General features: G+C 47.2%; 3 protein-coding genes and 1 long non-coding RNA gene across 11 annotated transcripts; 2 read left to right on the top strand and 2 right to left on the bottom strand.

The window, feature by feature from the left end:
* Positions 1-704: 704 nt before the first annotated feature.
* Positions 705-19,300, bottom strand: HNRNPH1 (heterogeneous nuclear ribonucleoprotein H1). 8 transcript variants are annotated; one of them, XM_064521064.1, is made up of 14 exons: positions 19,004-19,300; positions 10,028-10,087; positions 8,816-8,953; positions 7,772-7,927; positions 7,422-7,565; positions 5,765-5,903; positions 4,576-4,754; positions 4,273-4,344; positions 4,059-4,192; positions 3,760-3,895; positions 3,499-3,582; positions 3,313-3,363; positions 2,094-2,186; positions 705-1,495 (listed from the first exon to the last, which is right to left on the bottom strand). In XM_064521064.1, exons 1-14 carry the CDS (start codon positions 19,050-19,052, stop codon positions 1,377-1,379), a joined length of 1,554 nt encoding a protein of 517 aa, XP_064377134.1. In that variant the 5' UTR covers positions 19,053-19,300; the 3' UTR covers positions 705-1,376. The 8 variants fall into 8 exon arrangements, with proteins under 8 accessions (XP_064377134.1, XP_064377133.1, XP_064377140.1 ...); XM_064521063.1 differs by having other exon boundaries at positions 705-1,503; positions 2,096-2,186; XM_064521070.1 differs by having other exon boundaries at positions 4,059-4,171.
* LOC112996956 (deoxycytidine kinase 2) lies at positions 10,953-18,202 on the top strand. Its single transcript, XM_026122712.2, has 7 exons — positions 10,953-11,125; positions 12,286-12,401; positions 12,878-13,071; positions 13,417-13,564; positions 14,327-14,442; positions 16,298-16,397; positions 17,866-18,202. The coding sequence occupies exons 1-7, from the start codon at positions 11,026-11,028 to the stop codon at positions 17,890-17,892; spliced, it is 801 nt and encodes a 266-aa protein (XP_025978497.1). The 5' UTR covers positions 10,953-11,025; the 3' UTR covers positions 17,893-18,202.
* A 1,576-nt stretch (positions 19,301-20,876) lies between the features above and the next one.
* On the bottom strand, positions 20,877-24,096 carry CBY3 (chibby family member 3). The gene is made up of 2 exons (XM_026122591.2): positions 24,004-24,096; positions 20,877-21,924 (listed from the first exon to the last, which is right to left on the bottom strand). The coding sequence occupies exons 1-2, from the start codon at positions 24,094-24,096 to the stop codon at positions 21,385-21,387; spliced, it is 633 nt and encodes a 210-aa protein (XP_025978376.2). The 3' UTR covers positions 20,877-21,384.
* Positions 21,439-25,561, top strand: LOC135330032 (uncharacterized). Its single transcript, XR_010391753.1, has 3 exons — positions 21,439-21,525; positions 23,356-24,058; positions 24,367-25,561. It is a non-coding gene; the product is annotated as an uncharacterized LOC135330032 (long non-coding RNA).
* The last annotated feature ends 1,175 nt before the right edge of the window (positions 25,562-26,736 follow it).

Here is a 26,736-nt window from a genome sequence, read left to right as displayed (position 1 = left end):
GGATGTTGTGTTTTAGTACATAAAGACTTACTATGCTGAAAGCAAAGTAGGTCACACTAGCTTTAACCATCTCTGGCTGCCCTTCTCACTAGAAGGAACCCAAAACATCAATCAACTAAGCTTTACACATTTAATTACAGAAGGCAAGCATACTTGCTGTTAAAAATGAGCAGAGCTACATTTTATGTATGAAACTACTAAACAGCTATTACTATTTTTAACTACCCAAGAGATTTGGTTTCAAAAGCAGCTCAAGTAGAGTTGTCAAGTTGAAATCCTTGTAAGAACACAGCTGCACTGAGCTGGAAAGTGCACTGATGCCAGTACTTTGCCTCCAAGCAGTAGAGGCCTAGGATTTAAGCTTAAAGTACAGAATCCTCTCCCAGCCTCTCTGGGCATTTTGAAGTCACATCAGGGAGGTAGCTTAAACTTGGCCATGTTGTAGCCTTGTGCCTTTGAAGCAGTGTATTTTTGGCACCTACACCAGCATGGGCTGGATGCTGCTTCACTAACCCCACTGTTCTGGCTCAGACAGAAAATTGTCACATCATTTACTATCCCACAAGGAATGCATTACAGTTCTTGCTAGAAGCAGTCAAATTACTTCACAGCAGATGGACACTGGAGCACTACCATCACTGAAGGAGCACAGTGATATTCTCCCTGCATATCTACACCAGAGAAGTAAAAGTTAAAGAAATGAGTTCCAGTTTTTAAAAGGAAGATTTATTTAACAAGTTTCACTTAGCGCAATACACCTAAAAAGGAAATCACAATACAATGAAAGATTAAATCAAGGCCTCAGAATTTTATACGAACACCAAGACCGAAATCCTAAAGTAGCCGTATTGCGTCTCAACACATTTCCCCCATTAACTTAAAAAAAAAAAAAAAAAAAAAAGCTTAAACGTGCCTTACAGGATATTAAAAGAAATAAACTAGAACTAACATGCCAAATGTTCACTTTGAATTTCAGACACAGCTCCTATAGTTTCTTTACAAAAAAGCATGTTTCTTTCAACATGTATTCAAAACAGTGTTGGATGTAATATGGTATAAGAGCAACATTTAACGTAATTCAAACAGCTTTAACCTAAATACGCTTACTGCTTAAATACACTCCTACAACAAAACTAACTTGAGAAACGCTCAAAATTGTTTAACAGTTATAGTCTTTACTCAACTTGGTTATTACATCCTAGATGAATGTTCATTTCTGTATGTTCAAAAATACTGAACCTGAAAGGTTTTAAAATAACAATCCTGATTTCACTTACAGTAAAGCATAAATCACAAGCTTGTATTGCAAAACTGTTAAACTTAGTTTTTTGTTTTTTTGTTTTTTAAAAAAGGGTTGACCAAAAGTCAGCAATTGGTTACATTCCCCAGCCGCCGCTCATGTTGGACATGTTCGACATTCCGCCCATGCCGTTCACTCCCATGGATGCACGGTTCCCGCTGCTGTAGTAACTGCTGTTCATGGCGCCCTGATTGCCTGGGTCAGGGGTGGGAAAACCAACAGCAGATTACTGGATAGTTCATGGATATTTGAAATGTCATTCCCCAAGAACTCTTGCTGGGCCACCTTGTAAATACCACATGCTATTAAGACAGATGCCCAAAAGTGTCAGTTTACAGCTTTATCGCCAAAGTTAAGCTTATTGGATGTTCAATGGAAGAGACTACTCTCTCGCTCTCCTTTTCTGAAGGTCTCTTTTCCAAATTGCAGTTTTTTGAAAGGGCCCAACCCCACACCCCCACCCCACCAGTTTCCCCTGCTCATAGTGGTCTATTTAGACCACATGAGTCTCTAGCTTCCACACTGAGAAGATTAAGCCATGAACATACACAGGCCAACACAGAACCTGGAAGTTGTTTCCTACCCATTCCTCCCCACTACCCTCCAAACGCCTGCTTTGCCTCCATTCCCTTCTATTCCTCTATTAGTTCTAAAGCTCAGAGCATCCTGATGCTTCAGCCTTGCGCTGCCCAGTCTATACCATTACCCTTCCACACCAATGAACAGGACTCTGTAAAACACGTAAGCCAGCTGCACTGGATGCCACCTATGACTAGTGAGGAAAAGCTCTTACCATATCCACTCATGCTGCTTTGACCACCATATCCTCCTCCATAACCCCCACTCAACTGCTGGTTAGCTGGACCACCATAGCTGGATTGGCTTCCTTTCAAGTTAAGGACACAAATGTTAAGATCCTGCCTGTCAAAAGTCTGTCCATTAACAAATCCACACTTTACCCAACCATAGCCTCTGTATTTGGAGCTAACTCTTTCTAGCCTAGAGATCTCGCTTCCTAAATACAATGGGAACAAGCTCAAACAGCGAACACTGAGTTTTTAAATGCCTCAGGCATTCCTATAATCAAGTGGCAACAAGTATTTCAAGAACTGCTGGAAGTGCTTGTGATGCTGAAGCACAATAAGAGGGCTTACTTCTGCCGTTTCTACTGTCCTGATTATACAGGATGGGATCTCTCTTATTATACCCTGAGACTCAGACTATGCTTTGCAGATGACCTTGCACAAGAGTGCTGACAATGACAGCAACTATCCCCTTTAGGAGGCATGTTGACAAATTAACTATAATTGTTTTGTATACAATCCCAACAGGTTTATTTCTGTTCTAGACTGCTCATGCATCACATCAGCGCTAAGCCTCACCACACAGGAAGCCACTACTTACTTAACCTTACTAACTACTGCTATTCAAGTTTAACTGCTTCTCTATACTCCCACAGAACTCTAAAATATCAGCATTAAGATAATCAGCATTAGTTTTTTTTAAAGCAGTTTGCAATCAAAATACTATAAAAAGCAGTATCATACACACACACCCTCCACCCCATCACCCCCAAAAAGAAGCCCCCAAAACCAACCACCACCTTAAGCTCTAAAAACCCAGAAAAGTAAGGTATCAAGAGAGGTATCTGCTTTACAGAGACAATATTGACAATCATTTAGAATTTTACATTGAGAATGCACATTAGACTTTGAGGCAGTTTCATTTTCCTTTAGTAATTCAGCCAGCTTCTCCAAATCCCAAAACAGGTTTTCCCTCACCACCAAGACAAGGCTTGAATGGCAAGCAACATACAACAGATACACCCTCCATCGCCAGACTATATTCCAGTCTCAAAGGGAGAGGGGAAAAGAGTAGAGAACAGGCATCTCCCACTTCACTCCCACACCACCACACACCCAGAAACCATTCATCCCACCATACACTCCACATTCAACACAGTTTATTCAACCTATTAATTGTTCGAATGTATTCCCAAAAGGTTTATATACCTGGCAATGTGCTAGTGTTCCAATCTTGAACTACCCCTTCCGATTCCTTGACTGTGTGATTAAGACAGAATGTTGAATTTCAGTTTTTATGCCAGGCATAGAATAAGCAGGAGCTGTATAAAATTAGCCAGCTTCGTTAAATATGAAGTGCTTGTTTAAAAGTGCAGTTAGACTGTTTACACATACCCATTGCTCCCATCATTTGACTGCCATAGGCACCACCACTTCCTCCTGCTGTAGAATTCAAGAAGAGTTCTACATATCTGTGTTCTGGAAGAAGAAAAAGTTTGCCATGAGAGCATTTCACACCAAATAAGTGTGCAATTTATCTCACTGCAAGAAGGGTCACAATGAAACAACTCAATATTTCAGGAGCCTGATACATACTGTAACTATGCCACAATGCTGTATTTTCACAAAGCTATATTCAGAAATGGCCATACTTACGCATATTTGCCTTGTCTTTGGACATAGCGGCCACTGCATCCTCATGAGTAGCAAATTCAACGTCTGCCTCTCCAGTCACTCTACCATCTGGTCCAATTTCGATGTGTACTCTTACAGGGTTCAGAGGTGAGAAGAACTACATACAAAATATTTACAGATTAAAACGCACCAATTCAACACCTCAGCATTGCAGCAAGTTCTATTCCCCAAACAAGTATTCTTTACAAGTAGCTCAATTAACATTTCTAGTTATGATCACAGTATCTTAAGCTAAGAGCTTAAGCAGATACAGAACTCACGTTATAGATGTCGTTCTCCGTAGCTCTGTAAGGCAGACCTCTCATGTGGACGCAGTGGCCGGTCGTGCTCTGGAAGGTGGATCCCCCGTCGCCGTATCTGTGGTCCGACATTCCTGCAGAGAAGAGAGTCCATTCTAGGTCTTTCAGATGTATTTGAGTTACTTTGGAGATGTAGTCGTAAAGTTGTTTAATATTCCTATTAGAGAAATCTTACCTCTTCCAAATCTATCAGAACCAAAACCATAGCCATCATTATACCCATTGTAGTCATCATAACCTCCATAACCTATAAACAGATTGGACAACATGTTCATTTCAACTACACAAAGATTCAAATGCACATAAATACACTGGGCAAAGATTGGTATCAGGAAGCTCCCTTCTTCTGGAAGGGGAGTCCTGGGGAGAGAAGTCCACTACATCTACAAATCAATAGTTACAAAGCAGGGAAGACAATCAGTTCCAAGTGTTACTGCTTCCAAGATTAGCAGCTCACTCTTGGACTTCACATACTTACCTCCCCCATAAGCTCCACGTCTCATTCTTTCAAAGCCACTTCCTCTACCAAGACTGTTATATCCCCGTGCAACACCGGGCCTGTCATAAGGACTTGGTCTCTGCATTGCCATTAGCTTGCGTGGAGGATCGTAGTGAGTGCGCACTTCTGCTCGACTACTCTTGAAGATCTCAATGTACCTAGAATTTTTTCCACAGGCAGTAGTCAGTCTTTAATTCTTTCCACAAAAACCTCACATAATTTTACATTAAAGCAAGACATTTAGTCATAGCCTTGAAACTGGCAGTATGTTTTAAGCCAGGTTTCTTTATATTATGCAGGCAATGACATACTATTAAAAACACTACATTACTTTCAAATTAGTGTATTTTCAAGAAATTACAATTACTGAAGGGTTTACATGCTCCTCATACTTCACAGTATCCCAACCTTAAGGGCAGGGGAGCAATACTGAATCCCCACCCTCCTCCCCCCAAATTTAAAGTGTTAGTCAAAAAAAAAAAGTATAGGAGGGACTATGTCCACTCAACTCAGCACTGTTTTGCTCATGTGGCAATATATAAAGAGGATTAAAAACCCAGTCTCCACCAAGCTTTTAACCCATCAGGATGCTACAAAAAGCTCTGCATGTGCTAATAAACCCAGCCTATGCTTCAGTGATTCAGCATAGGCAAAAAAATGCATGCTTCAATGAAAGATAGTCACAAGTAAAATAGAATAAAAACCCTTTGTGACAATTTCTTGAAAGCTATGCTTATTACATTGAAGATTAACACAGTAAGAAAATTTGTTACATTTCAACTTATAAAACAAGTTTAGAAATTATCACATTTTCTTATGGTAATAGAGTATGTGTGTGTCTTTAGAGCTAAAGGCATAATTGGTGCTATTTGAGAAGTTAAAGCCATAGTCTCTCAACTTTGTCAGTTTCAAGCTAGCAGTTTTGCACTTCTCCAGTATTAGAAGGTTTTGAAGCAAACTTAAGCTTAGCCGAAATTTGTGTTTCTCTTTGGGTAAATTCAGACAAGTCTGTGCCATGTGCACATTAGTGATAACTTTACTTATGACCAAGTTAGAGACCACAATACTATTTCTATTTGGAAGTTAACACTTTCAGAAGAGAGAATATGGATTTAATTATTGTTTACCATAAGAAAAGTGACACATCCAACCAACCATCCATCCCCACCTGTGCCCTATTCTTTCCTTGTGTTTCTTTAGAGCCTTTTCAGCTATTTCCTGTGAAGCAAACTGCACGAAGGCCTCCCCCGTACTCCTCCCCTGGAAGTCCACCGGCAATGTTATCCCATTTGGCACGATTTCCAACCCTTCAACCCAAGGACAAATAACCCCAGTAGGGGGCAATATTAACATCACAAGCCCAGTCATGAGTTTTTCTTATAGCTTTAAATACACCAGAATTTTAATACTTGTAAGTGAATGGTATGCTGATTCTAGAACACTAGAAGAAAAAGCATGTCAACAAAAGAAATCCATGATCGCATACCATTCAGTTTACATTCTTAACCCACCCTGCAGAGCACAAAAAAACTGAGTGTGGTGAACGACTCAGATAAGGCATCTAATGCAGGGTGCATTAAGAAGTCTACATATTATTAAAAACCTCTTTGATTCTGCAAAAGTACTTAATTTAAGCAGAACTTTAATATAACTTTAAAAATTCAAACACAGCAAGTTAAATAGCTTTACAGTTAACAAGTATTTTTACTAGAAGTCACTCATGTAAAATAATTATACTCTTATGCAAATGTCAAGTTCAGTATTAATTTTTATCTATAAAAGTGCTTAAGTAAGAAAAAATCATGAATTTCAAAAGTATTAGTTTCTAAACAGAAGCAGCATATTTTGCATATTAAGCATATTATACAGTTTTTAAAGTTTAAATCACTTAATCATATAAAAACAAACAATGTAAAATACACATGCTTAGGAATTGCTCTTGTTCACAATATATTACTGATTTAGAATACATAAAAGCAAGTTCTGAAGTTCTTTAAAACTGGAAAATTATTTCTAATATATTTTAAAGCAAAACAGTAAACTTAATCATATCTACAGGCTTGTTAAAGCAAAACATTCTAGCTAGTTTTATAACATTCACATTTAGAAGTTTACTACTTTGTAGATACTGCTAAGTTCAATCCTAGAGAACAGATTTCATTCTTATGCATTTCTAATAGCATTCCAATTCCTAAAATAAACATACAACAGCTGGGAAAAAAGTGAGAATTAGAGTCAAGACAAGACATTATCTCTTCATTCATCAAAACTTTACACTACACAACATTGGGGGGGGGGGGGGGGGCGGCCAGGGGAGAAAGGGTTCTGGAAGGTGGGGGAGGGAGGGGGAAGAATCTGTATTTGGGTGGAGATAAGCAGGGTGGGGTTTTCCTGAATCTTAATACTAAGTTTACATGAGAAACATGGGCAACAATGCCTTGCCTTCTTAAAACTCTGCCCATTTAACTGAGCCCAACAGTGCAAATGTTCTACCTCTTTCACTGAATGAAAAGTGGACTAGCTAAGACTGTGGGTGGAAGTATCCTCATTTTAGTTGTTTACTTTAACAAGCAAGACACTTGTTTTCTGCTGTCCTTACATGGACCAGTACATTCCAGTAAGAGTATGTAAGTACAACTTTTGGGAGCTTCCTCAGTTATTTAATAAATGAAAACATCTAGACAATTGACCTCTCAAGCCCAGATAACTAATGGAGGATTATTTACTGTTAACATCCATCAGTATACTATTGGAAGTACTACTGGGCAATCAGTGGCTTTAGCATTGACCAATAGTGCTACAGCTAGTACTTTTACCCCACATACCTGAAAAAAACTGTACAATTTCTTCTTTACTACAGCCAAATGGGAGTCCTCTAAGACGTACAAAACCATCATTAGCCGTATCAGGGCTGTTGGGACCAGTATGCTTCAGAACCCAATCCATTTCAACGTTGTTTGACTTGAAAACTGTAAAAGGCACTCAGAATTAATGCATTCTGGAATGCAGCAACTGTTTTAAAAGTCATTTGCCTTGAGAAACTAGTCAACTTGTATGATACGCAAGTCCATTTGTCCTCTTACATGCATTTTAAAAAGACAGTAAAAACAGTTAACCAAAAAGCCATTAACTACAAAAAAACATTTAGCCATTTACGAGACCAATTGAGTCAAACCTTCAACATATCTGTGTCCCATTGTTTCTCTGTCTTTTTTCAGTGCCAATTTCACATCGTCCTCTGATTCAAGTTCAACAAACGCTTCTCCACTTGGTCTGCCCTCCCTTGTGTAGATGAAACGGATACCCGAAGCCCCATTTAGAATTTTGCATTCTAAAAAGAGAAACAGGAAGGTCAGAATTGGTTTAATTATTAAAGAAACATGGTGGCTGTAAATTGGCAGATATCCTAGAAAAAAAGCTTTCCTACTGAAGACTAAAGTTGCATCAGGACGACGAAAAATTGTGTTCTGCTAAACTCTGAAAGATGATACTAAACTAAGGGCTTGTCTACGATCAAAATACTCTTCTCTCCAAATCCCTACAGATTACCAAAACACTTAAGGATAAAAGTCAAATTAGCTGTTTATTTTCAATGCTTTACAGTTTCAAGTCACATCTTCTTGCTCATGTTGCTCTCTGCTTTTGATTATAAAAGTGGCTTACACTGTCTGGTCTGTATGAAGTGAACTTAGAGTTAGTTACACTCACAGTGTAAGCATAATGATCTAAGTCAGTACCAGCTCCAATACATCAAGCTCCAGAAATACATTAAATACATACATGCTTTCTTCAATGACTGTTCACAGTGACCGCTACAGGAATGACTTATGACTGTACCAAGTTACTAATTATTTAGGACTAAACACCTAACACCCAAGTGCCTATCAGAACAGTGCCAAGAACTAAGTTTACTTGGGTGAGCCTGAAGCAAGTATTAAAGTTCTTCTTCAAACAGAAGCTCTCTCTCTTCCAGATGACCAGGAACCTAAGGCAACTGTAACTATTCCAGCAAGTCCCAGGCTGAACTCTCTGTCTAGTCCCTATTAGTACAGCACACCCTAGCTGGGGTATTTGTTATATTACAAACTTTATTGCTCCTAAAGTGCTCTAAATGCTTTCTAAAACTGCTCACTGCTTCATTCCTGCTGCCACAGCTTCCCCAAGAGGAACCCAGAGGGGCTACCAGGGAGCCAGGCCCCTCTCCCCCACCTCTGCTTACCGGAGAAAAACCTCTGCACCTCCTCTGCAGAGCAGGACCAGGGCAGCCCCCTCACTTTCACCACATATCCCTCGCCGCTCTCCGTGTTCAGCATCATGCTGGAGGTGAGGCTCGGCTCCGTCTCTGTTTCCGTGGCCGCTGGAGAAAACCAAACCAGGCCCTTTGAGACGCCACGGGGGGCGGCCGCCGCCCACACCCCCTCAGAGCGCCCGGCGGCCCCCCGGCCCGGGCCCGCCCGCCCCCGAGCCTCCTCTACCTCGGACCGCTGCCCACCGTCACACACACAGAGCCGCTCCCGCCCGGCGCACGCCTGGCCTGGCCCGCCCCCCCGGCCCGCGCCCAGCCCCCCGTCCCCGCACGCACACATGGTGGGGCTCCGCGGTGGTTCTAGGGCTCCGAGCCTGATCCGCTGTCCGGAGAGCGCCTAGTCCCAGTCAGGCGGCAGCGAGCGGGCGAGCCTGTGGCGAGAGCGCGCTAGGAAATGGCGGCGGGTGCTCCCGCTGGGCCGGGCCTTCCGCTGCACAAAGAACCCCGGCCCCAGACGCCGCCCCGGTCGGCCCGACGACTTGCAGTCCCCGCCGACGCGCACCGCGTCCGCCTCCCGCTAGGGGCCCGGAGGGTGGAGGCCGGCAGCAGAGCGACGAGCGGCCGCCAAGGAGCCCGGGCTGCCCGCGCCGCTCACCGGCTTCTAAAGTGTGCCGCGGCGTGGCTGCGAGTAAGGCGCGGGGCGCATGCGCACGAGCCCCGGCAGGCTCCTGCCCCTCCCCCGCAGGATCCGCCTGCGCATGCTCTCTAGGACCACTACGCTTCTCCGCCCCGGGACACACACCCGCTACGCACACGTTCCCCGCGCCGCTCCCGCCAGGTTGCGCATGCGTCCTTGCTAGCCTCCGTCCCCCCCTCCCCGACGTAGCCTGTGCGCATGCGTCGCTTGCTACGTCCTCTGAACAAAGCCAAGGCGCCGAATCCCGCGCAGAGCGCGGGCCGGCCTGCGCGCATGCGCCTCTCAGCGCCGCTCTCCACACTGCGCATGCCCCGGAGGCCGCACGGTGCTTCCCCCCGCCCCGTCCTCCCTCAGGCGCGGGCCCGGGCACGCCCGTGTGCGCGGGAAGCTGCTCCGCACCACCGACATTCACCCCGCACCAACACGACACGCACTGCACGGAGAGAGAAGTCTGACTGAACAAGAGATGTGTGGGAACTAGCACTTACCAGCTTCAAATGCTGACGCTACCCCACGTGAAACAATCTGCTCGCTTCGGTCACTGAAGCCTGGTGTGTTTGTAGGAGATGGGGAAAGAAGAGACATGGGTCACAATTATCATAATAAAAAGGAAAATACTACTCCCTCCCATCTCCTCCAAACACACCAGACCTTGCTAGATTTAACCCTGCATCTCATAGCAATAAAAGCAACAGGAACAGAGTTACTGAGAATAACTGCTGTAGTACAATCTCAGATACTTGTACTTAGAAAATAAAAATACTCAGATGCCTAGGAAGCCTATATTGCTGCTTTACAGTACGAATCGGGGCAAGCAGTTCATTTTTCAGCTGGCAGCTGCCCAGAGAGGTCATGCAGAACCCACACCAAGAGTTAAATCAGACTCCATAAAGCCCCAAGCATATTCATACTAACAGCAGAAGTTTGGAGTTTAGAAGCAAAGCTGCCCAGGACAGCTTCTAACACCTCACTCCTTTAATTCATGCTTGTTTCCTATCTAGTCATTTACCAAAATCAGCTTACAGCTCCAAAAGACATTTTATCCAGTGCCTACAAGTCTACATAACCTGATTTTTTTTTTAATCAGATACCAATCAAGACCACTCTCTGCCTCCCTTCAAAGCTGGGGACCTGGGGGGGGGGGGGGGGAGGAAATGAAGTATAAGTCTAACTCAAAGATATGGGGAACTCATGAGAGTTAATGCAAATCGAATAACTAAAGCGTTTTGCAGTAGCTCCGTTACAGCCACTTGGCTCTTGAACTAAAGAGCTCTGCTCCATTTCCCTTGCTCGACACTGATCTCGGGGGAAAACAGAAAAAAAAAGCAAAAGCAAAGGCAGCCCCCTCGCCGCCGCGGGGAGGGGACGGCCTGCGCCTCTCGGGGAGTGGCGGCGGGGCCGCCTCCCGCCCACTGGCTGGCGGGAAGCTTAAAGCAGGCTGGGGCAGCCCGTGTGCTGGCGCTCGGTGCCTGCGGACCCCGCCGCCATGTCCACCCCCGCCAAGCGGCACTGCCGCAGCCCTGCCGACTCCCTCAACTCCAGCTTCCAGAAGCGCCTCAGGAAGATCTCCATCGAGGGGAACATCGGTAAGCGCGGGGGAGGGGAGCCGCGGCCCCCGCCCATGGCGGAGGGCTCGCAGGGACCCCGCGCAGGAGACACCCGGGAGCGGGCTGAGGGCGCTTTTCCCCCTCTGCTCGCAGGGGGGAAGGGTCTCGCTGCGGGGGGGGGAGGGGGAGCGCCGCGGCTGCCTCCCCGGGCCCCGCTCCCTGAAGGGCGCGTTTCCGGCGCCGCTGCGAAAGTGGCGCCACGGCCAGGGTGGGGGAGGGCCTGCCGCTCCCGCCCCGCCGGAGGGACACGGAGCCCTCGCTCACGGGCAGCCGCTGCGGGGCGGGCGCTACGGGAACGAACACCTTTCTGCACTAACGCTCAGACACCCAAGCAACGGCGCCGCGGCCTGCCCGGGCCAGCAGCAGGGCCGCCGCGCTCCTTCCTCCCGGCACCCGACACGCTTAGCTGACATGGCCGAGCGGGAAGGCGCGGCTCGTCCACCGGGCCTCGGCTGCTACTACTGAGCCCAGTATTTGCTATCTGCGGCTCCCCAGGGGGCGCCATTTCCCTGCCCCTATCGCCCGGAGCGTGTTTGTGCTTCCCCTTCTTCAAGGGCTGAGCCACAGCACTGAAAGGCGGGGCCCGCTTGTGCGCGGCAGGCCCGTACGTGGCGCTCTAGCCCGCCCGCCAGGAACTCGCTAACTCGGCCGCAAGCGCCAGCTGGCCGCGCATGCGCGGCCGCTCCCCCAGTCCCAGCGCCGCGCGTGCGCAGCAGCTCTCCCCCCCGCGCGAACAATGGCGCGCGCTAAGCCCCACCCCCACGTCTAAACCCGTTTCTAAAATGGTGGCAGCAACCCTTATCCGAGAGGGAAGCTACGGTCCCGTTCGCCTCCTTATCGCCTTTCCAGCCCAGGCAAGGCCTTCTGGAGCTAGAGATTAGCACGGTTTTCTCTGAATGTGCACCAGCACGGTGAAGGCAGCCCTAGAGAGCCCTTCCCCAGCCTCCAGCCCTGCTCCTAGGGGCTCCCAAGCCGCAGCCAGGGCAGAATCCTGCCGCAAGTCCCATCACCACTGCAGGAACACAGCCCTCCATCTCAAACAAACCCACTATCCCAAACCTCAGACTTCAAACACCACTATTTTGGACAGTGGGACCATCTAAGCCACATTCTTATGAATTTTTAAAAATCTTTTGCAGCTGCAGGAAAGTCTACATTTGTCAGGCTACTAGAGAAGCACAGTGATGAGTGGGAGGTAATCCCTGAGCCTATCGCCAAGTGGTGCAACATTCAGACAGCTGAGGATGAGTACGAGGTAGGTGTGCAGGTCTTGGGAAGCTTAAGAGGTGGGGGGAGGGAAGGAATCAAAGAGACCAGCCAAGCAAGCCATGCCAGAACTCAGCTATATTTAGTCTGGAGATACTGGGTTTCTTCCTGAGACCAGAGTCAGCCCCACTATAATCCTAGTTTTATCAGACACATTTATAGACTGAAAGCTCTATTTATGAGGATACTACGCAATGCATCTTCCAAATAGTCACCCCTACCCCACAGGAATCACACAAAGTGTACTAGCCCCTATCAAGTCTGAAATGCACTGATAAACCTAAATAAGCTGTCAGACTAAAGACTATCATCAGCTGAGAAACAAATCTTGTTATTCCTGTGCCCAAGCCACTTCCCAAGAAATACAAGGCATAAATTCCTACTTCAACATAGAAGAATTTTGGATGAAGGTAAGAAAAAATGCATCAAATACTTAAGTATACTGATATTCCTCTCTTTCCCCAGGAACTTTCAACATCGCAGAAGAGTGGAGGAAATCTACTAAAAATGTTGTATGATAAACCCACAAGATGGGCTTACACATTTCAGACTTATGCTTGCTTGAGCCGTGTAAGGGCACAATTAAAACCCATCTCAGCCAAGCTACATGAAGCAGAACACCCAGTGCAGTTTTTTGAAAGATCAGTATACAGTGACAGGTAACTACTCTCTCAGTGCTACCAAGCTCAGAGTAATAGCTCTAGGTCTTTATGCAAAGAATGAAGCTGGGGAAACTGATACTAAACTCTAGCATTTTCTCCTAAGAGGATTAAATCTAAACCATCAAATGCAACATTTTGTTACAATAATGTCTTTGGCCTGGGGCTTGCAAGGAACAGGTTTAACACTGGTGTGAGTTAAATGGTAAAAACTCATTTTGAGTGTAAGAGCGAATAATTATTTGCTTAGTGCTGCAATTCTGATTCTGGGGAGTTTTTTTTTTTTTTTTAAAGGAGCTCCCACTTTTGTCATTCCTGGTATGATGCTAGCATTTTTCATTGCAGATATGTCTTTGCTTCAAATCTGTTTGAATCTGGAAACATCAATGAAACAGAGTGGGCTATTTATCAGGACTGGCACACATGGCTTTTGAACCAGTTTGAATCTGATATAGAACTGGATGGCATGATCTACCTAAGAACCACACCTGAGGTATGCTCACTTAAGATGAAAAGTATTAGCTGAAAAAGCTGTTTCTAGGAGCTTAGAAGGTACCAAAAAAGAATCAGTAAGTTTTCATTGCATGATACTGCAGTAATGAACACCAAATTAGTACTTCACTCTCCAAAAGCAACAGGAAACCTACAGTGAATTCCAACAGATTTCATTCAGAGACCAAAGATAAAATAAATCCTCTTTCTGAGCTGCTGTTCTGATGGTAGATGTTTAGATGCTACAATTGCTAACATTCAATGCTCTTACTAAGAATCCCTAGGCTGAATTTCAACATCTGAATCAAATCTGACTCAACTTTAATTCAGCAGTGTACTCTGAAGGGATGAGCAGTAGAAACACAGCCTTTTAAAGCCTATTGACATCTGGCTAATTAGTGGCTCAAGTTGTTTTTGAAAAAGAGGTTGTCCTAGACTGCAATTCATTTTCTATGTTCAGGAAAGGATTTACAGTTTAATGCTCACTGATGTGTAATGCTTAGAACATTCTCCACCCTTAAATGGTTTAAGGATTGTCAGTCTTTTGCTTAATATTGGCATAGTAAGCCTGTTCGCATGTTCATGTGCCCAAAGCAATTCACCTAACAAAAAAAATCCTCTATAATTAAAGATACCCCAGGAACTGAATGCAGTTAGGGAAGCCTTGGTAGTTTTTGGTCTGTTAGTCCTTCTGACTTCATCACTTTGGCTGATTTAGTCTTCAACACATTACTAGTGTTCAGGCTTGCATTTACTTTTTCAGAAATGTATGGAAAGGCTGCAGACGAGGGGAAGAGAAGAGGAGCAAGGAATTGAGCTCGAATATTTGGAAAACCTCCACTATAAACATGAAGCCTGGCTTCATGAAAGGACTATGAGGTATGAACCTATTTTCTGTAGGCCACTACTGTGGGCAAAACAGCTATAACGATCTGCTGCAGTAACACACTAGACACTGACTGAAACTAGAACTGTTTCATACTAAAAACTGACAGCCTGTTTCTTTGAGTTTCAGCTTATAGGTAAGGCTCTTTTCTAGCCTATGCTAAAGTTAATTAGGGATAAGTTTAAGATTTAAATCCAGCTTCACTCAGGCACAGCTGGAAGGATTTAACTTTAGACACACTCCAGGTTTCTTGGCACAAAGATGACTACTGTAGGTTAAACGCAGAGGGAAGGTCATCTGTTGGCAAGCAAGTAAGAATCACCAAGAGATCGAAACTCATCCAATTTAAAGCCTATGTTAAGCATTAGCTTTAACTAGAAAGCTATGTAGCTAGTAACCCAGCTAAAAGCTTTTTCCAGCAAGGATTTCAAACTGGTAACTGAAAGCAGTAAACAGAAACAGGGTGGAGTTTGAAATTGTATTCAGTGACTGATCACAGTTACCTTAGCAGGCAGCTTCCAATTCCAATAGGGGGGGCGTCCCAACTACCTTTAAACTAGGATGACTGTATTTCAAAGTTTAAACATTGATCCTAGCTTCAAAATAAACAGTTACTAGAAAGGCTTACAGCTTGCACTATTATACACAAGAAGCCTTGTCAGTGACTAACTAGCTCTGCATACCTTTCCCCCAGCCAGCCTCTCTTACTGATTTATTAACCCTCCCATGCAAGGATTTGCTAGATAAAGCTCTGTGGAAGAGAGCCTTAGATTCTACTCCACAGGAGTATGAAGTACTCAGTTGCATGGGAAGCAGAGGGTTAAATATCATTTATTACTGATTGAAACACCTGTCTCTAGCATAGTGAGTTGCTGTCACAACAGAAGAGAATATCAATGAAGCTTTCAGGACATGTTCCTAGTGCCTGGTAGACAAGCGCACCTTTTCAGCTGAAACAAGAGACTGTTTCCAGACAGAACACTAACAGACTCATAACAATATCAGGAACAGTATCTTAGATTGTACAGTCACATCTGCCCTCCTAAATTTAAGTTTAACATAGGATGACCCACATGCTTAGGGGCAAGAATGCACTGCATGTTGTGGAATTTGGAGAATGTTTACATTATTTGCTCACAAGTTTGGAATGGAGTATGTATTTCCTGTTTTGTGTCAGTCCCCCTTCCCCAGGAATGCTTGGTCTGCAAAAAACAAGTTAAAGTGGTTCAGCATATTTACTGCATTATAGAAGTGCTTTTCATAGACAATAGGAAGAAAAAATGAGAAAAGTTAAAAAAACCAATGCTCCAATCTGCTTTAAGTATTTCAGTTTTCTAACCTGTTAAGAGGTCATCCCCACCAAAGGAAGCTTTAAAAGTGCAACTTAGTAAATGGATTAGCAGTTAACTGGAAGGGAATGGGGAGACAGGACTAATGATATCAATATTTAAAAAAAAAAAAAATACTCCCACTTATCAGAATCACATTTGTGATAATTGATTCCATATCTTCCCTGTCACCTACTTTTTGGTAAAAGAACCATGAACAGCTTTTTTTTTTTTTTAGTACTTGTACCATACAGCTAGATGTGAAAGGGACAGGTTTCTGATATGCATTTAGAGTTATGCTGATACAATGTTGACTGGTTATACAAGAGTAATTAAGGGCAGACTTGACTAGGGATTTATACTTAGGTCATTGATATTAGCATTAACATCTCAGGTGCGTGTGGTAATCTGAGTAATGCTGCACCCTTAGAATGACTTGAAAGCAACTGAAAGAGCTAGACTTTATACACAATGTATTTTTATACCCTTTTTATTACCGTGACATTTTTCCCCCTAACAGAGTTGATTTTGAGAACCTTAGAGAGATTCCCATTCTAGTTTTGGATGTTAATGAAGATTTTAAGAATGACAAGATTAAACAGGAATACCTGATGGATAAGGTAAGCATTAAATAAGGCTCTCAGCTGCTTTTATTTTACAGAAATAGCTGTAAGTCTTCAGTTTAAGTTATTTAAAAATTATTACCTATATTAACCCATCAAATTCAGTTTAGGAATCATGCAGTAATTGGGGCTAGTACAGTTAGTCTCCTTTGTACAGAGTTAGGAGGTCACATGGTTAGAGACTCTTTTTGTCTTCCTCCATGAAAGGGTTTAACCCAACCTCACCATTCTCACTTAGAACAGTTCCGGGAATTTTTTGTTTCTTCCTCCAGAGGGGTAGTTGTGGGGAGAGACAGCCCATGACAGCTGAAGTAGTCACACTGCTCTCAGCCAAGTCTGCACTGCCCTACTGTTCATGAAATAGTTCACAGAAGTATGCGGTCTGATTCATGTCGGACATGATTCCTCCAGAAAAAACACTACGGTCTGAGCTTGGCACTCTTTTATGCTCCCTCCCATTCTAGGGACCTACACTCTTGCTTGAAGGAGTACAGCACCACATTGACAAATGTGAAGATAACTGAGCTCTACCAGCAGTTCTCAATGCATGATGTGAGGTTGAATTGGGAGGGAAAGAAGAGACAGCCATTAGAAGAAACAAGGTTATAGTGAATAGGTCACATGAAACAAAATGGTGTTTGCTAATCCCAGCGGAACAGAGACAAGCCTTAGTGAGTAGATGCCCAAAGCAGTCTCCTGTTGCAGTGATGCACTGTGCACCCACTCCACAGCAGAAAGCCTCAGATTCTGAAAGGGACTCTGCTCACCCCCAACCCTCTAAGCACAGAATTGCACTATTTTGCTGAGTGGGACATGTCAACCTCCTCCTGCTCTAAGATATAAAAAGAGTGCCCTCAATAAAATAGCCCTATTTAAGTTAGGGAGGAAGACAAAATATTCTGTCAAAGTACTGAGGTATTTGCTAACAAGTTATATCCTCATGAAAATGAGGAAATAACAGCTTAGAGAGTTACCAAGACTACATTCAAACATCTCATCTCCTCTCACTCATAGTGTGCTCTCCCCCCAAGCATAAAAGATCAGTGCTACTTCCAGCTTGGGGGGGGGGGGGGGGGGGGGGAAGAACACTATGGTGGAAGTACTACCAGATTTTTTTGTTCATTTTTCAGAGAACCCCTTTCTTTCTGGGGAAGTACTATTTAACAAATGCTACTTTATCTTAGGCAGGCTATGAATATTTTCTCCTTCAGAAGTACTTTCTATCTTTCTTGTTACTCAATTCTGCCTAGCACCAACCCACAAATCCCTCATCGACAGCCATTTCCTATACTGAAAGGCATTTGAATTGTGTACAAGCAAAACAGTGTTGACGACTGTACGTAATAAAGTGTTCCTTAAGTGCAGAAGGGAAAAAGCCTAACAGTTTAGTGATCAAGCCATTTCTAACAAAGGAGTTGCATAGATTTTGAAACTCTTCAGCTTTTTTTCGTTCTTGTTTTCACAGGTCAAGTCTTTTTTGACTTTAATTTAAAGATTAAGATCAGCGAAAGTAACCAGTTCCAGAAGTTCAAGAAGAGTTAAACCGAAGATTGGTGTGTGCTGAGGCAATTTACTTAAAGCTAACTGAATGTATTATCTGTATAGCTTATTAAGGATTTTCCTGAAAGGAAATGTGCAAAATGGGTATCTATTTTTGGCTTGTATGAACCGAGTAATCTTGACAGAATTCTTTGTGTAGTTTAAAGGGGAAAAAAAGGGGGCTGCTTTAAAAAAAAAAAAGTACTTGACTTCCTGTATATGCATTGCTTTTTTTAATAAAGATTTTAAATTAAAATGGACAAGGAACAGCCTCTAGCCACGGAGGAGTTAACTGGTTATCAAAGGCCGACAACCAAGTAACTGGAGATATCAGACACTGAGGCAGGGTTGTTTTGCAATAACTGGCATAGTTCACCATTTTAAGACGAGACTGCTACAGCTTCCAGAAGCCTTTACTTTCAAGTTCTGCTTTATTGAATTACTGCTTCCACAAGATTTATGCTAATTACGTTTGAAATGGAGGTTACCGCAGTCACGGGGATTAGCACTATTACACCTTAAATAAACTGTAATTTAAAAGTGTCTTGTTTCCCCCCCCCCCCAAAAAAAAAAAGAACGGAAATCCCCTGCGCGAATAGGGCAGGGCAGGGCTCCCACCGGGCAGCAGGGCGCTGGCCAAGAGCGACCCGCCGGCGCTCCCGCGGAGCCGAAACCCGCGCCTCCCCCCACCCCAACCCCCCCCCCCCCCCCCCCCAGCCAGCGGCGGTCGGCGCCGCCCGCCCGCGCTCGCTCCCGGGTCCGCGGCCCCCGCCCCGAGGCTCCGCCGCGCGCAGCCACGACGCACGCGGCGGGGGGGAGGGGGGGAAGGGCGGGGAGCGGCGCACGCGGCCGCGCCGCCACCGCCCGGCGAGGCCGCCGCCCGCCGGCCCCGCCGCCAGCAGGCGCCAGCGCGGGGCTCGGCGCCGCCAAGGCCCCGGATCGGGCGGGCCCGGACGCCCCTCCCCCACTCCCCCCCGCCGCCGCGGCCCGGCTACACCACCCCTCCCCCACGGGCCTTCCTCCACCCCCCACCCCCCCCCCCGCGCGCCGCCGCTGGGCCTTACCCAGGCCGGGGATCTCGCCCTCGGTCTCCTCGGTGTGACAAGGGTCCATCTTGGCCGCGCCTTCCCAACAGTGGCCGGGAGAAGACAAAGCTCGACGGGGGCGCTCGGGCGCGGCGCGGACGGAGACAAAAACTCAGCGGCCGCCGAAGGGGCGCTTCGGCGAAGGCGGATCGGGGCTTTTCGGCCGCTTTTTCCCTTTCCCTGCGGGGACAAGGCACCACAAAGCCGCCAGCCCGGGCCCAACCCGCCTGCTCGCTCCTCCTGCGCAGCTCCGCTCCCCGCCTATAAATAGCGGCTGCCCGCGCTGCGCAGGGCCGTGACGTCACACAGGGCCCGCCTTCCTTTTCTTAACCGGCCGCCAGCCAATCACAGAGTGACAAATTAAACCAGCCAGTCACGTCCCAAGGCCCAACGCAGACGGGGGGAGGGGGCCGCCGCCTGCCGCGGCCGGGCTGGGGGAGGGGAGGGAGTGAGGCGCGCGGCCGCGCCGCTGTGTCCGCCGGGAGCCCGCGCTCCTGCAACCGCCGCCGCGAGCGGTTGGGGGCAACGGCCGCCCCACCGGCCAACGGGCGCCGCCTGATGCCGCCTTCCCCGGCGGGCTGTACCAAAAGGCGGGGGCGCCGCGCCGAGGCCGCCCGAGTTCGCGGACCCGTTCCGGCTGTTTTCCTGCCCCAAGTCAGGACATGGCGGCGGCTTTGTCCCTGCCCGCCCCCCGCCGAGGGCCGCGGCGGGAGCTGCGGCCGCAGGGCGGCGAGTGGGGCCCGGCTGAGCGCGGTGCCGCAGCGCCGGGCGGGTGGAACGGGCCCCGCCGCGCTCCCCGGGGCGGGGGAGGGGGTTGGTGGCCCGCTCGGGCCCGGCTGGCGGAGGCCGCGGGCTTTGTGCGGCGCCGCAGGACGCTCCCCCCCTCCCCCGCCGCACCAACGGCCCCCGAGGCGGCGGGGGAGGAGCGAGGCGCCGCGCCGAGATGGCGTCGCGGGCCGGGCACGCTGCGGCCTGGGCTCCGAGCAGGCCCTTCCCCGGGTTTCCTTCCAGGCCTCGCACGGAAACGCGAACAATAGGCCCGGAGCTGCGGCGGCTGAAAATGCGCCAAGCCCGGCCTCTCCCGGTGGCGCTCGCAGCCTCGCTGCTTGCTCAGGCTTCCGTGCGGCGGCTTAGCTTGCCGGAAAGAGATCTCCACATGCCCTGACCGGGGGACACGCCGGGCCGCTGCCACAGGGGCCCCGCGCCCCCGCTTGCCCTGCCATAACCGGATCCTGGCCCTCTGCAAAATGCTGTTGCAAAGAAACATTAGCTGGGGGTGTAGGGACAGCTCTGGATTAAAATAGCTGTCAGGCAGCCTGCATGATTGAACAGATAAGTGGTGACCTTAGGACCGTGGAGGTGTGGTGTCTACTCACAGCTTTGTTTCTGAGTGACTGGTTAATATAAACTGAATCCTGCTAATTCATGCTGTAGTCTTTGCATTTCTAACAGTGGGTTAATGATAATATTTGTCTTCCCTTAATGTTTATTAATAACCAGCGACTGGGATACATTTACTGTGTCATTTTACTAGTCTGATTGGGTTTTTTTAGTCACCACCACTGCATTTAAATAACAAGGGAAAATTGATTCTCTGGTTTTTGTGCATCATGAGCCACGTGACTTCATGACTTTAAGTGGGCTGGACTGGCTGGTTTCTTGGAATCTAATTTTTATGATAAGTAAAGTATAGTTTGCCCGGTACGATGGTGACTCCTGTATATTCGTGATCGTGTTTGTTGTAGTCGAAAGGCATTCTGACAACAGTTCACTCTTTAGAGATCTCTTGGGAATTGGAGATCTTCCCTTGCTCACATTGGGATGACGTTCTGCTGGGTGTGCACTCTTTCGGTTTAATTATTCAGTGTTACAAAAAAAGTCATATGAGTTTGTTGTAAATATGTAATTACTATTAAGCATAGGCAAAATACTTGTCCACTTTGAAAGCTGATGCATCCAACAGGCTGTTGTGTACAGCCGCTTCCAGGGGTCAAATGTGGCTGTGAACAGCAGAACAGCAGCCATACATAGAGGCAAACCGAAACATAACTAGTTATCAGAAGAGTTATAATTAGCCAACATATACACGATGTTTGGAGGATGAAAACAACTATCAGTTCAAGCAGCGCTGTTGTTAACAGCCGCAGCCTTTTTCCCAACAGGCCATCTCTCATAAGTGCTTTTGCAAGGCAGGGCAGTTCCATGGAATGTGGCTGCTTGCGAGTGTGGACTGTGATAGGGACAAAAATCTCACTCTGGAAACATCTGCTTCAGGATTTTATTAGGCTTCTTGAAGCAAGGAAACAGCTAGACATGTATGTTAGACATATACGCTTCCAGTCTTGCTTCCGTGATTTCTTCTAGGACTCAAGCATCAGCAATTTACCTGTTTGTTTTGTCTTCAGGTGCCTGCCTGACACCTGCACCTTCTTCTCCAACAGGCGAAGTTGAACTGTGGTTTCTATCAGCATGTCCATCAGCAGCTCAAGCTGCAGCTTCAGGTAATTGTTTTCCTCCAAAAGGGCTTTGTTCTTTTCCAGAATTTCACTGGCCTTTTCCCGCAAAGGGGAAGGGGATGTCTGCAGCTGTGATTGCTGGGGAGAGGAGCTGTTCTCATCTTCCCACTTGCCTTCCCGGAAGATAAGTTTAGCCTCATTCAAGTGGGCCCGGGGAGGGCCATAATCTAAGCCAACTTCAGTCTGCCGGGTTTTATAGTCCACCTGGTAGAAAATGGGCAAATAGGTGATTTGGCGGAGGGGAGGCCTCTTGGGTAGAAACTTGCGGGAGAAATGGTCTGCCCAGCAGTTGTGCAGCCCCTGTGCTATGTTCCCAATGATGTTCATGGTGAGTGGGGCTGGGCGCAGAGACCCCCACCAGAACAGTACCAGCACTGATCCAACCTGCAGAGAGAGGCATAAAGCTGAGCACACATGTAAGTGTTAAGCTAGACCAAAGGACAGCAAGCAAAGTTCTTCCTTAAAGCCTGTTACCTGCTCAGGACATCCTGCCTGGTACCAGTTATAAATTGCTGCTTGTGAGCTTTCTAAGTTTCTTTAGTAGGCAAGAAAATGTCAGGGAAACTGCTCAGCCTGCGTTTGCGGTCATACAGGCTTGGTACATATTGCATGTCTGTAGGTGATGTAGATGGTGATCTCTGCGTAGGTTTTGGAGGTAATGGTGCAATGCAAAAGAAATTATCAATAATTCTATTATGGGTAAGAATCTGCCATTTCAGGGAGAAAACAGAGATCAGAGTTTAAATGTCTGCTTCTGAAAAGATGACAGAACCCATTAACTGCTATCCTAGCCCCACTGCTTTATGTTCCTTCCCTTCCTGTCTTTCCTAGCTAGATGTTATCTATTTGTTCTTGTGCTTCCGTCATAAGCCTCATCCTTCGTCTCTCAGCTGTCTGCTGTCTTATCCCCGAACATGTTGCTTGTTCCCTCCATTTGCATATAAACATGTATAATTCAGGATCTAAGAGTTAATCTGCAAACCTGATTAACTCTCAACAAATACCTCTAGCAGCTCACTCTTTATCATCTGAGGTCAGTAAGTGGGGAATGCATGAAAGTCTCATACGACTAACACTCTGTAGGTTTTTCTGTATAATGTGGCCTCTAGTTAAAAGCCCTAGAATTCAATTAGGACCTTTCCATCACCATCCATGGCTTTAGAACCAGCCTCTAGATGTGATGCTGTGACAAATACAAGCTAAACAATGCTATTAAATATGTATGATATGTGTTCTACCACATTATATAACATGGTCACATCCATGATCTTTCTGCCAATTCACAGCTTTGCTAATTCTGCCTCTGTCTCCCTTTTGTTTTGGGCAAATTATGAAACTTTTCAGTTACACTGCACCTTTACTTTCTTCCACTTCATCTTTTCTGTCTTTATTCTTTATGCTGTAAGTGCTGCTCTGTAACTAAGGCTGGGCAGGAGCTCCGGTTTCCCTGCTTTCCTAATCTGTAGTTTACTAAGAAGCCAGTCTGGAAACCAATTTGTGAGGTTGATACACACTCTGCTTTAGTGAAAAGCAGATACCCAAGTCCCCCTCCTCTCTGAGGCTGCTGCCGTACTGTTTGAACCCATCACCGTTCCCTTTATACCGCCAACTTATCCGTAGCTTAGGCTCAGCCTCTTTAGTCACTGAGAGATTGGAAGAATTGCCACTGTTCTGCTCCATGATCTTGCCCTTTCAGGGCTCATTTTGGAGTTTACCTGTCTGATGCTTTTCTATTCATTATTGTTAATGTTTGGGTTTTGTACCATGATAATTATGACAATTGACAGAATACCTTTTGCTTTTTACTGATAACAGCTTCCTTTCTGTGAATGCAGTTACGGCAGGAGAAGCGGTGACCCCTTCCAGTACAACTTGGGTATCTACACCCTTCAGCCGTGCTCTGCCTGACTCTGAGCTCGGTGGGCATGAGTCAGTTCTGATCCAAAGGCCATGCGCCCGTGCAGCACTGTATTGAGCTAATAAAGCTGACCGCTGAGAAGGTTTCTTTGCTCAGGCAGAACATTTACAGCTCTTTGGTGGTTCAGTGTTGCACCCACTGGGAGGGAGGCAGGCAACAGTCCATTTGCATCAGTTGCAACAAGCCCTGTCTGAAGTTCCTTCCTTCCTCCCCGGAGGAGAATGAGCTATACAGCTGTAAATACTTTACAGTGGGGTGACTGGGTCCAGCCTTGGGAGAGTGTGCTGCACTGGCTGTGTCAGCACAGCGCTAACGCAGTGCAATTCCACCGTATCGGCAGTGCCTGAGCTCTTGTTATACCCTGGGAACTCCGTGCCAAGGACCCGCGAGCCCCTGGTACCACGGCAGCTGCCAAGGCGTTCGAGGGAGGCTGCCAGCCACTCTGACAGGGGTGCCGTCAGAAACCCAGTGCAGCTGATGCACTCAGGCAAGACCCTGGGCTCAACTGCCCCGTCCATGAAATGGAGCCTATTTCAGCCACTCACCAGTTGCGGATCCAGGAGCAGTGACCACAGGGACTCATTGGTTGCGTGCTTGCTGGTATGATGATCCCCATCTCCCAAAGTCCTTTTCCCCATGTCATATTCAGCTTAGCGTCATAGCCATCATAGTGACTCACAATCACTGTCCAGCCTGCGATGCTGCACGGGGAGGGAGGGGTGCCAGAGTAGCCCCCTTTGTATCTCCCACTCCCCGCAGGTAATGTTGCCGTAGCTGTTTGGAGTCACCCACCTTTCTCTTTGGAGTCACCCACCTTTCTCTTGTCAAGTAATGCAACAACCATGTGACGCAGCTGGTGCAGAGGCCACACATGCTGCTGACACAATTCTTTTTTCTTCCTGTTCCAGGAATGCTCTGTCAGACTCTGCAGTCTTCCTCAGTGCTGACCCTACTTTGACTCTTCCTACATAGTTTTTAGCACTGAAACCCGGGAAATCCCAGAACCCACAGCAGGAGACGGTGTCAGGAGCAAGGCATGGCCTTTCCTAAGCTGCCGCAACAAGCGTCCAAGCTCTCCTCCGGAGGGAGGGCATTCACACAAGGGCACGTGTGAGGCTGCATCCCCCTCCTACACTATGGCTCTGCCTGTACCAGGGAGAAAGATGACTTCTCGGTGCTCTCTAACAAGTGGTGATTACTGGTGAAAAACTGGTGAAGACAAGGCAAATTGTAGCATTAAAGTGTGGACTTTCCTAGCCTATCTTGACCCGCTAACATTCAAAGTGACAAATTGCTTTGTTTTTGCTTGCGTTTTTCTATGTTATCTAATCTAGGAATGTTTTTTACTGCATAGGACTGTGGCCTGTCGTAAAGGGAGTATTTGCCTGCAGGCAAGGGGCCTGCTCTCACCCTGTCGGAAACACCCTGTGCCTCCATCCGCAGCTGTGCCTCCCTGCGACAGCGCAGAGTTCAAACGCCATGCTGCCAACCCCTGATATGTCACGGGTCAGCCGCAGTCACGCTTTTCACCCCAGGCCACCTTTGTCCGTACTTCACCGACTCCTCTCAGTCTGTGCAGCGTGGATCCGGCTGCTGCCCCCGCGCTCCCCCCCAGCCGAGCACTCCTTCCTCCACCCTGGCTCTCGGGCACGCACCGAGCAGGAGCTCTGTGCGGCTCTGTGTTCATTCAGATCAATGGGGTTCTGGCTCTTGCTGCCAGAATGTTCTTCACAGTTTTGGCATTGATCAATACCTAATTCAAAATGGTCACACAGGCAAACACAAAAATGCTGTTATGGTGAGAGTAAGACCTCTGCAGACTCAGCAGATAAAATGGGTCACGACAGTGCTTATTTCTGTTACACAACTCCAGTGTGACTTGCTTTCTTTTTTCTTGCCCTTGAAGTCGCTTGGACGTAAACAAGTAAAAATAAGGCTGATAATAAAATCAGGATGAGGAAAGGAGAAGGGAAAGGAAAGCTTCCTTCAGTGCTTGCTCCCGAAACAAACTTCCTCATAGCTTCGGCAGGCTGGCTCCTGCAGGCTTTGATCCCAGAGCCACTGGGGAAATAAAGACCCATTGAGAAGTCTGGCTACAGATTAGCATTTGAATTCCCTTGTAGTTTGTTGTCAGATGGGCAGGAGGTGGGTGCTAGTCTTGCTCTCAGCACTGATACACAAAGGTGGCTTTAAAAAGTTAAAAAGTCCTTGTTTTTTGGGGGGGGGAGGGGAAGGAAGTGCGTTGTTCAGACTATGGATGTTTATATTTTCCTTCTTTTTTTTCCCCTTTCCATTTCTCCTCTGCTTCGCTCCCTTCCCTGGAGCAGGCCGAGTTGTAGACCGACCCGTCTGGGTATTGTTAGCCCGGTCTGACCTACTTCCCGGCCTCCCCTGCCCAGTGTTGTGGATGCTGGTGCTATGGCAACCCGGGGGACGTTCAGCATCGCAAAGCGAGGTCCTCCCAGCCGAGGTCTTCCCAGAAGAGATTCAGGGGTGTGCTGGTCCGTGCCAGCGGGCTGCACTCCGGAGGGATCACGTTTCTCATCCGTATGCTCAGATGTCCCCCCCGTGGCGCTGCTTGGGGCTGTGAGCTGTAGCTGTCTGCATACCGGACCTGTCTGTGCACATATCCTGCGCGGGCTGCCACATGACGTGTAGGAAAGTACACGTGTGCGTCCTTGAAGTTTTCGAGATAAAAATAAGCTGCTAGCTTCTGAAAAGCAGCGCTGCAGCCTCACAGGAAGCTTGGCTCGGCTCCCGTAAGCGCACGCGTGTTCGAGCGCCCGTGTGCACGGCGGCCGTTGCAGTCGTTTCGGTGGTGGGACAGAGCTATGCGCTTTCATCATCTGCTCGTTCGCTCACGTGGGAGCAAGATGGATCCGGGGGGAGGAGGCTTGTTTACAAGTTCAGCCTCTGCGTTTCTTACTATAGAAAAGTCCTCGCTGGCTCTTTTCTGGCCTCCAGCCTAGCTGGCTGCTTCGCTTCAGAGGCTGCGGCCGTATCGGAGCAAATCTGCTTCCAAATATCCCAGGTCAAACCTTTCTCCTGGCTGCTGTACGGGGGAGGAAGCAGGAAGGAGTCCAGGAGTCTGCACAGCACTTGCAGGGTCTCTTAGGTCCTTAGTAAGCTGGCTCGAGAGGGTTTCCGTGAGGATCCTGGCTTCCCCCACCCCAGTAACCCTAGTGCCAGCGCCTGGCCCGGCACGGGTGAAACTTTAAGCGAGAGGATTTGTGCAGGAGGACACGCGAGTGCTGCTACGGGCACGGCTCGGGGAGCAA

This window comes from Dromaius novaehollandiae, chromosome 15, assembly GCF_036370855.1.
Source record: "Dromaius novaehollandiae isolate bDroNov1 chromosome 15, bDroNov1.hap1, whole genome shotgun sequence".
Lineage (NCBI taxonomy): Eukaryota > Metazoa > Chordata > Aves > Casuariiformes > Dromaiidae > Dromaius > Dromaius novaehollandiae.
The sequence above is the reverse complement of the archived record's forward strand: the minus strand, read 5'-3'. Positions and strand labels throughout refer to the sequence as shown.